The sequence below is a fragment of the Chaetura pelagica genome, unplaced genomic scaffold (assembly GCF_000747805.2).
Source record: "Chaetura pelagica isolate M959 unplaced genomic scaffold, ChaPel_1.0 scaffold69, whole genome shotgun sequence".
Lineage (NCBI taxonomy): Eukaryota > Metazoa > Chordata > Aves > Apodiformes > Apodidae > Chaetura > Chaetura pelagica.
Genome location: NW_009970724.1, coordinates 2,053,511 through 2,063,701, shown reverse-complemented (window position 1 = coordinate 2,063,701; position 10,191 = coordinate 2,053,511). Strand labels below are relative to the sequence as shown.

Here is a 10,191-nt window from a genome sequence, read left to right as displayed (position 1 = left end):
CTTTCCCTTCCCTCCTTGACACACTATACTGCCTGAACCAGGTCTTGTCTCTGCTTTCTGTGTGTCACTAGAACTGCATTTTTTTCTGTATCGTTGCCTTTAAAGTTCTTTCTCTAATGTGATTTGACTATCACAAACATGCACACTTCTTCAACCTTAGGGATATGAGCACTGGGATAATAGGTCCAACTACTTGAGGAGTTGTTTTTTTTTTGGCAAGGTTGTTCCTGAGCATTTTTTGGTGCTGCTAATTCTGTGTGTGTCTCCAGCTAATGGCCATGTCAGCAGGGTAACCCTCAGGGGTTTAGCTGAGTCTCTAAGTGCGCTCCAGCCCCACTCTACAAAAACAGGCCTCACATAAGCAGACCTTTCCTCACACTGGCTCTTAAGACTGATCACAGCAAGGACAGCCTAGAACAAGAGACCAGTCTACTGTGCCTGAGACTAGGAAGGCTGCCTAGCCCAGAGATCTGCTCCAAACAACTGATTGCCTTGGACACTTTCCGAAAAAGGCTCTGCAGACACGTATTCCTTCTGTGAACTACCAGAGATGGAGGCACATTGCCAGAAGAGCCAGCTGCATTTGGGATTAGATGGCTGGAAAGAAGTCCCCTCTCTAAACGAAATCACTTTTTAACATCTGCTGCAGAGAGTTCTCGTGACTCGCAGTTCCACAAGAAACCATTCTCTTCCTTCTCTTTCCTATTTCTTTGTTAATTAAGGTTATTTTCCTTCCCCTTCCTCACCCATTGTGTCTCCATATATGTTTCCTATGTTATATATGTTACTGGACATGACTGTGGGGAGAGTTCTTTTTCTGTCAATTTAGTCATTTCCTGTCTCTTGAAGTCTCATGATAACTGCAGCAATTTTGCACTTAGCAAGGTGAGCATACCCCAGATAACCTGGCAAGATCTGCCTGCACTCAGAGAATTGCATGGGGAGAGGACTTCCTCACCAACCCTTTGGTTTATTGATGTTTCAGAGCTGAATGAATAATGAGAAGGTTTAAGTAAACAGATGGGTTTGATTCAAGCTCATCATACCAGGGGTGTGGGGGGAGAGGAGCTGCTTGTCCTGACAGCTCATCTCATTAGAACACACGTGGTGTGACGTGTTGAAAGCAGTTTATCACATGTAATGCCTGGGCATGACGGGGTGACCCAGGGATGAGGTGTATCTCTGTCTTCCCCTGAATTTTTAATATTCCAAAGGTTCCCTCACTTCTCTGCTCTGGTGAGGCCATAGGTGGAATACTGCATCCAGTTCTGGGCTCCACAGTTCAAGAGAGACAGGGAGAGAGTCCAGAGGAGGGTGACCAAGATGACTGGAGGATTGGAGCATCTCCCTTATGAGGAAAGGCTGAAAGAGCTGGGACTCTTTAGCCAGGATATGAGAAGGCTGAGGGGAGACATTATTAATGTATAAAGGTATCTAAAGGTTGGGTTCAAGGAAGGTGAAGAGAGGCTCTTCTCAATAGTTCCCAGTGTTAGAACGAGGAGCAACGGGTACAAGTTGGAACACAGGAAGTTCCATTTAAATATGAAGTAAAACTTTACTGTGAGAGTGACAGAGCACTGGAACAGGATGCCCAGGGAGTTTGCGAAGTCTCCATCTCTGGAGATATTCAAAACCTGCCTGGATGCAGTCCTGAGCAATGTGCTCTGGGTTATCCTGTTTCAGTGAGATAGTTGGACTAGGTGATCTCTAGAGGTGCCTTCTAACTAACAATTCTATTAATAGTTCTCAAATAGGTGCAAATTAAATAAGTGCAACTTGGTGTGTTTGAAGTTATGTTACAAAAATCACTACTTTCCTCTGTTTCTTCCACAGCCTCAGCTGCCGACGATGTATTATTGTGGGAAATGGTGGAGTACTTGCAAATAAGTCATTGGGGTTAAAAATTGATGACTACGATGTTGTTATCAGGTGAGTCTTTGCCATAACAGTTTTCTTGTCATATGTTCAGTTTCTGCATCAGCTCACAAGCAGTACAGGCAAATTAAACCCTACAGTAGTGAAACATCCCATTTCGAGTGACAGAGCACTGGAACAGGATGCCCAGGGAGTTTGTGAAGTCTCCATCTCTGGAGATATTCAAAACCTGCCTGGATGCAGTCCTGAGCAATGTGCTCTGGGTTATCCTGTTTCAGTGAGATAGTTGGACTAGGTGATCTCTAGAGGTGCCTTCTAACTAACAATTCTATTAATAGTTCTCAAATAGGTGCAAATTAAATAAGTGCAACTTGGTGTGTTTGAAGTTATGTTACAAAAATCACTACTTTCCTCTGTTTCTTCCACAGCCTCAGCTGCCGACGATGTATTATTGTGGGAAATGGTGGAGTACTTGCAAATAAGTCATTGGGGTTAAAAATTGATGACTACGATGTTGTTATCAGGTGAGTCTTTGCCATAACAGTTTTCTTGTCATATGTTCAGTTTCTGCATCAGCTCACAAGCAGTACAGGCAAATTAAACCTACAGTAGTGACAACATCCATTTCTACTATGGAAGCGTTAACTAATATGGAATGGAAAAAAACCCCACGAGCGTATAAATGTTTGTTATGAATGGTGATTGCATCGAAGGGTAAAGGCCCTCCTCAAGCATTCTATTTTCCACAGCTGTTTGGGAATATGGTCTCTCCTGTGATCCCACTAGAACCTTCACTTCATAGCTCCTTTCTAAAAGCTGCTGCTTTTGTGATGTCCTAAAGTGGTGAAGCAGTGTTAGATCTACTTCCAGATATATCCCTTAGGTAGCTCAGGGAAGTATTATTGGTCATACATCTGTAGCATTCCCTGGCACCTACTTCACAGTAGGATGGGAAGAACTAATAATAGTGCAGCATAGGGTAAGTGCAGCAGCAGTAAGCCTCAGTGAGTGAGGACCCAGTAACATTTAAACACCTGTAGGTGCACCCTAGAAATGTGAATACTTTGCCCCTCTTTCACTGCAGATGATGATGTTGTATAAGGGAGCAGAAGCAGAGTGGCATAGGAGTGGAAAGGACCACAGTCAAAGTTAGGACTTCTTGCTTTTGCTGAGGACCTGGATTGTCGCCATCTCAGAATGCTTGAAAAACATGCTGATATGTGAAATCACAGGTCTAGTCATAACTCTTAGTAATAAATCTGTCAAGTCAGGGAGGTGTTCTGGGTGACTGGAGATTAACAAACATAATACCTGTACTAATGGAGAGTGAGAGAGAGAGTGTGTGTAGGAGGGAGGGGGAATGTGCTCTAGGGAGCTACAGACCCATTAGTCTGACTTGGAAAAGAAATGCAGAGCATTCTAGCAGGTTTTGAATCATGAGTGACAAAATATGATGATAGTAAATAGGAAAAGTGAGATAAACTGCAGTGTCAGTTTATAAAAACTGGTTTAACATAGTCTAAGTTGGTATTTTTTTTCCTTAGTTAGATAACTGATTTCATATTAAAGGGAATGTAGCTGACATCATCTCTCTGAACTTGAGTCAACCATGAGATGTGGTGGCAAAGAGTAAATTCTTAGCTAAGGTGGAAGAAAAAAAGGGATTAGGAAAAGAATTTAAGGCAGAGTGAAGGTATCATTTAGCATGGTTGGTTTTCTCTCCCGTGTGCTTGTAATGGGCACATGAGGAAAGAATAGAACATACACGGAGTAATAAATACCCTCTAACTGGATAAAAGACCAAGAAGATCCCTTTCAGTCCTTTATTGCTGTGAATGGTTTCTTGCTTCCCCAGCAGTTCTCTGGACACAGGGATGACTGTTAAGAACAAGATGAAACTTTTATAGCCCTTCTAGTTCATCCCACTATCAGTTGTTAGTGAAGAACTCTTACTACTCGTCATGGTCTGGTGACTTACAGTTATTTGAGCTGAATTAAATTTCATTTATAGCCTTCTCTTGGGCTCAGACTGTTCAAAAAGTAGCAAGAGAACAGTTTCAATCCATCTGGACTAAACCACCCACTAAGATTTGCATCAGAAGGTCCACTATTTAATTTCCAAACTAAAATTTCAGCCTTTTCTCTCCACATCAGTAAATCTGAGTTAGTTTGCAAGCCGAGGGGATAAGAGGGCAGTTAAGCACCTGTGCTGTTTGTGGGATGGATAAAGGAGAGAAAAGTCAACTGTAAAGGTTAAATGAAGCCAGGTGCTTGGATGTGGGACTGAGGAGGTGAGGACAGACTTCTTAAATGTATCGAGCTGGTTCCTTTATTCCTGTGGAAGCTGGGCAAGTCGCTTGTGTTATAACATGGCTGCACATGGGCTGCAAAACTCATGAAAGGAGTTTCGAAGGATCAGATTTGAGACCTAAGAGGTGAAATTTAAGGGAAGAAATGTGGTACATTTGTGGACAAGGGAGCAATCCATCAGTATGTGGAGTTTTTTGATGCCTCATAAATTACCATTCGAGGATCACTAATGGCAGCAAGAAATTTTGATCTTGTGGTGAAGAGAGTCAGATCAGCTTTGACAGTTCTAAAACAGCTTGGAGTGAGTTAGTAACGGGTTTTCTTTAACTGGATATTATCAGATTTCAGTGCAGATGTTATTCTCAGCTGCCACACTGTTTACCTGGCAGGATCTTCTTGCAGCAGTCAGTCGTCGGTGCTCTGACATGCCTCCTTAGACTAGATTGTAGACAGGTGAAAGACAAGTGTGTATCAAAAAATCCTGATTAGAATGAAGTTGGAATTCATCTGATTATGATACTTTAGCGATATTTGAGAGGGTCTTCATGGTGCCAAGGTTAGGAGTTAGTGTCTTTAAGCTCCTTGTGTTATCTGCAGACACAGACAGAAAACCCCTCTAAAACCTCTTGCGGAGAAAACTGCCTGTCTAGGCAGTACGAGCAGGCCTGGCATCTTAAATGTGGATTTCTGAGCTTTAGCTTTGTTTATGACCACCAGCGTGTCCTTCCAGAGCAAGGGTTCAAGCTGTGTAGCATGCACCTTCATGAAGACAAGTTGTAGCTGCCAGAACTTTTCCTGCTCCATTGCCTGTGCTGCCCCTGGGGCACTGATGGTGGGGCTGACAGCGCTAGCTCGTTAACTGGGCTCCATCACTGTGACTCCATCAGCAACTCATATTCTGGCCCTTTGCTGGAGACCCGAGTTCATTTTACTCAGGGAAATGGTTTGTTTTGTTTCCTGTCTAGATACAAAGTAGGGGTCCCAAGTTTTGCAAGCTTTGACAAGGTAAACAGCAAAACAGTCACTGGGGGTGGGGAAAACCCTGCCGAAGAGCCATGCATTGAGATTTGAAATGGCTGAAGACACTAACCTTCCCCATAACTTCTAGAATACAGAGGAAAACCTGTATAACTAACCTTTTTTTTTTTTTTCTTCTTTTTTTTTTAAATGTAGTACTTAATTGTGTTTATATCTATTACCTTTGGAGCCACATGCTTTTACATTATGTAGGGTCACCTTCCTCAAAGAGGTGCAGTGCCTTGAAGTTTAAATAATGTCCCTAGCAAGAGTGATGTGTGAACACTCCTGCCATCAGCAATGGAGGAAAAAGCAAGGGATTGGGCTGGCAAGCAGCACTCTTTTTGCAGGCAGTCAGGTCTAGATACCTCAAAGTCGGGGTACAAACCGAGGGTTTATAAGCCACCAAAAAAGGCTTAATCTCCTTTATAAATTGTGGTGGTGCCAATTCTGACTTCTTTTCCCCTTTAGTATTTTATTCCTAAAGATAAAGTAATTATTTTTATTCTTCTTAATTTTGAATATAATTTCAGATTGTATAAGGGTTTTTTTTTCCTACTGAAAGGTTTCTCACCTAAAATGATTACCCAGGCTGAAAAAGACAAATCCAGATCCTCATTAACATTCCTACATGGAAAAATTTGCAGTCCGTAAGCACTTTCCAGTATATTGAACCTACCCCAAGTCAAGAAGGTTGCAATAATTCAAGCAGGCAATGCTGTTCTATCAGGGGCTGCTATTTGAAGTCAGCAAGATTTGTATTCCAAGTTACTTGAAAATTCCTCAACTTTGAGTTTCTAATTTTGAATAGAAGTTCTGAATAACTTCAATGTCATGAAAGTCATTGTTGGTGATGCCAGAGCAATTTGGTTTTTGAAAGGGAAAAACTTTCTCTCTGAGGGGTGTTATAACTAAAGCACAGCTAAAAATATAGCATTCCCTTAGAAATCAGTGTGTCCAAGAGCAAGGTTGTGTGTGTGCTTGGGTGTTTTCAGAGTGGAATGCGTGTCCACAGCAGCAGCTCCTCTGAGTCAGTGAGACCACAGTCATGCTGAGTCTTACCCCAGCTGCACAGCCCAACCTCTTCCTTTGAGCTGTATTGCAGGCCAGCTCACTTCTGGATGGACCAGTTTGTGGAATTAAACCAGGTGGAGATTGTTCCTTTGTTTTGTTGTTTGTTTGTTTGTTTAATAATTACTAGCTGGTTTAGTTTCCTAAAGAATCTCACTGCAGGCAAGATAAGCAATGTGTAAGCTCTGCACTGGGGTAGGAGCATGAGAACAGTTTCAGTCTGTTAAAGTTGCCATCCTCTTGTTTCAGCCCAGCCTTGTAGAATCCAAATGAGGCATCCTGGGAGTGATGGGATGTTAAAATATTAATGTTTAGCTTGTAACTCTAAATTTGCAAGGACAATGTATTTCAGTTTCCTTTCCCAAAGTTTCTAACTCAATTGAAATCACAAGAGTGGATATGCAGAATTGGTTTGCCTTATATTCAATGAAACAATTTAAATATCTTCTAATTAAACAGTTGTCACTTGGTATAAAGCTTCATAAATGTTTGTGATGAAGAACTGTAAGAATTGACCTTTGCTGCTGTACAGGAATCTCTTGCCCAGCAGTAATTGCTGGATCATCCACATGATGGAGTGTGAGTGGGAATCCCTGATGGCATCTTCTCTGGTTGCTCTGCAGGCTGAACTCAGCTCCAGTGAAGGGCTTTGAAAAAGATGTGGGTGGCAAGACAACTCTCCGGATCACGTATCCTGAAGGTGCAATCCAGAAGATGGAGCAGTACGAGAAGGATTCCCTGTTTGTTCTGGCAGGATTCAAATGGCAGGATTTCAAGTGGCTGAAATACATTGTTTACAAGGAGAAAGTGGTAAGAACACTGTCAGCTGACATTTGTGAAGGTCACCTAATTAGAAATGGTGGGCAGACATGGTATCACAGTCATATTTACCACCTTTTGGTACGAGGAGAATCCCTCTGTGTGTCCTGCTGCATTGCAGGCTTTTTTCTACCTCCACTGACTTCAGCGTTAATTAAATATGTTTTACAAAGACATCTCTCTGTAACCGGACCTTGCATCACAGATGAGGCTTTCCATTCAAGAATATGTTAGTGTGTACTATGAACAATGAATTTATTTTTTAATTTATTTTAAAGAGTATAAAAAAGGACCAGCTTTTGCATAGATTTTATGGACTTTTTGGATTTAAGAACAGAGGAAGCAAAAGAGCAATGGCAAGGGAAAGAAATGGGAAGTTGGGGGGGGTGAGGATGTGATGGCACAGGAGAGGAGGAGGAGACAGCAGCAGCTAAACTTGTTGAAAAGGCTGAAATCCACAGACTTAATGTGACCTCTTGAATATCATGAGCCTTTATATATTGCTCAGTTATTGCTGTACTGAGATTCATATGTTTTGTGTTTGGCTAAAGTATCACCGAGAAGAGCAGTATCAATTATAATTTTAAAACACTGAAGTGGTGAACCCACTGCTTTCCCCATGTAAACATTTTGTCCCAATCAATTGCACTAGGGCCTTTCTGAAGTACCATAGACCCATTATCAATCAGGTTTGTTCTCTGTAATTTGTACATACTAAATGGAATCAGTTTGTAATCAATGCATTCTCATTCAGTGGATGGTTTGTCTTTATCTATTGTTATGAAATCCAGAATAAATTGCCTCTATTTGTGTATAGCTTTTGTTTTACAAATGTTATATATTTGTGTTCAAGTGTTCCTCAATGATTTTTCAACAAATAGCTGGACAAACAGATTCACGTTCAGAGAATGTGGTATCGTGTGTTTAGAGACAGAGAGGGGAGGTTGGCAGCTCACAGACTGAGACTGTCTGGGAATATAATTGTATATGGTTGTTACAGAGATGGCCTTAGGGGCTCATACTTTTCTCTTGTCTCACACTGGGACCAACTTGCAAGTATTTTCCTGATACCAGACAGATGAAGTTACCTGTCAGTCTCTGGGCAAGTACAAGTGGGCTTTCGTAACATGAATAAATGAGTCACAAAGTAATTTTCTTTGATTTATGTCATGCTCTTGCTCTTCATTCTGGACAAGGGAAAGTCCTGGCACTGTCAGTGCCCTGCAGCCTGAACACCATTGTAGGGAATCCTAGCACTTAGCTTGAAGTTCAAAAGATGGATTGGTTTACTTGGGGGGGGGGGGAAAGAATTTCCACCTGATGCCTGCAGTCATGTGGTCATCACTAGCTTCTAATGTGGTATCCCCTGCTTCTGGAAAAATGGAGTAAATGGTTTGTTAAAACTTGGGAAGACATGGGATAGGAACTGCAGTAATCTTAATTGAGTCCTTCAGTGCCCAGCTTGGCAGAGAGCAGGAATAACTTGAGCTTCTTGCATTGCATGTTACTTCAGTGCTCTTGTGGCTGGCTCCTTATCCTTCATTTCTTTGGAATAAACACTCAATTTTTTTCAATTCTTGTAGGTGATATTTTCCAGATCTCTCTAATTCGTATTGCTCTTCTGAATGCCTGCAGTTGATTCATCTTTTTCTTAAAGAGCAGTGCCCAAAAATGTACAGAATTCAGCAGAGAAGAGCAAACAACTACTTCACTAGGCTTGCAGTTCTGATTCTTTATGCATGTCCTGGTTTGACTGCCTTTTCCACAGCCACACGGGATTGAAGGTGAGTGCCGAGTTCCTTGAGATTCCAGTCTCAGGAAGAGCTGAAGAGCAACTGCCTCCCCAGCTCCACAACCTGTGCTTGTGCTGTTGGCTTTTCCTGCTGAAGAGCAGCACTGTGCACTTGTCCCTACTGACTCTTTCTTCCAGAAGACTTCTCCAACTCGCCAAGTTCCGTTGGCAGAGTTTTCCAGCATACCTGCCGTTCTTTCCAGATTCGTGCCCCAAACATACTTCTTTACTCCATCATTCAGGTTGATAATAAAAACACTAAAGTTGGTTCCTAGGCAGACCCCAAAGTAATAACATCCTTCCATTTCTACAGTGAACCCACGGAAAACTTCCCCTGGATAGTTTTTTTTGGCTGCTTCTGAACTTGTATCACAGTAGTATAATTAATAACATTTTTTGGCAAGTTTGTGAAAGAAATGTGTCAGAAGCTTTAATGAATTCCAGTTCATGTCTTGCTTCTCCCCTGTGATACATTTTTTTTCCCTGTATAAAGCAATACTTTTTTGTTTCCAATAATGATTCACTCATGACAAATCCACCTGGGTTGCAACTCAGTCTTTGTTTTTTCTCAGGTGCTTACAAATAATTAATCTTGCTATTCTAGGAATTGAAATAATAAATGAACTCTCTTCCCTTTTTTTTCCTTCTTAAGGCTAGGCACTACTTTTGTCCAGTTTTAAATCCTTTGACGCCCTACCTGTTCTACACAAGTTCCCAAAGGGAATCATTGCTAGTTTTTGAGGCTGCTGAGCCAGTTCATTGGATGCTTTAGGATGCAGTCCAGGTGACTGGAAAACATCTGTCTTGTCTTCTCTGGTGAGGTATCTCTATTTGAGTCTGAGATCTTACTGTCACTGGCTTTAGCTGCAAGCAGGTGGCTAGCACAGCTGCTTTTCTAGTGGAAACCAGTGCAAGAAGTGCTGTCTCTTAACTAAAAGAAATGACCTAATGGAGAGCTAACAGTGCAGTGTGAATAAGATGCAGGCATCTGGTTGTTCTGGTAGTGAGTGTTAATATTTTTTCAGTCTGTGGTAAGTTCAAAATGACAAATGCCTGCCTAGTGGTCTCTGTGTAGAGTTTCTATTTCTCTCTCAGCTGATTTTCCAGAGAAAAAGAAGTTTCTTACTTTCTCAGACTCCTGTAGAGGCATTTGCTTGACCTAGGAGCTGTATGCCACTGTTGCTTATTCCTTACCTGACATTAGGCCTGTTCCTCTGCAAGACTTCATCCCCACTGCAAACCACTGTTTACGGTCAGGAGTCTGATCTCAGTACAGAGATAAAGGAAATGGAAGCATCCTGATGAAG

General features: G+C 41.8%; 1 protein-coding gene across 7 annotated transcripts in view; it reads left to right on the top strand.

The window, feature by feature from the left end:
* ST3GAL3 (ST3 beta-galactoside alpha-2,3-sialyltransferase 3) overlaps positions 1-10,191 on the top strand; it is a 181,209-nt gene that overhangs the window by 129,874 nt on the left and 41,144 nt on the right. For all 7 annotated transcript variants that reach the window (XM_010006570.1, XM_010006569.1, XM_010006575.1 and 4 more), the window contains 2 exons: positions 1,834-1,929; positions 6,897-7,083. In XM_010006570.1, the coding sequence (XP_010004872.1) occupies positions 1,834-1,929; positions 6,897-7,083 (283 nt within the window). The remainder of the gene's footprint in view (positions 1-1,833; positions 1,930-6,896; positions 7,084-10,191) is intronic.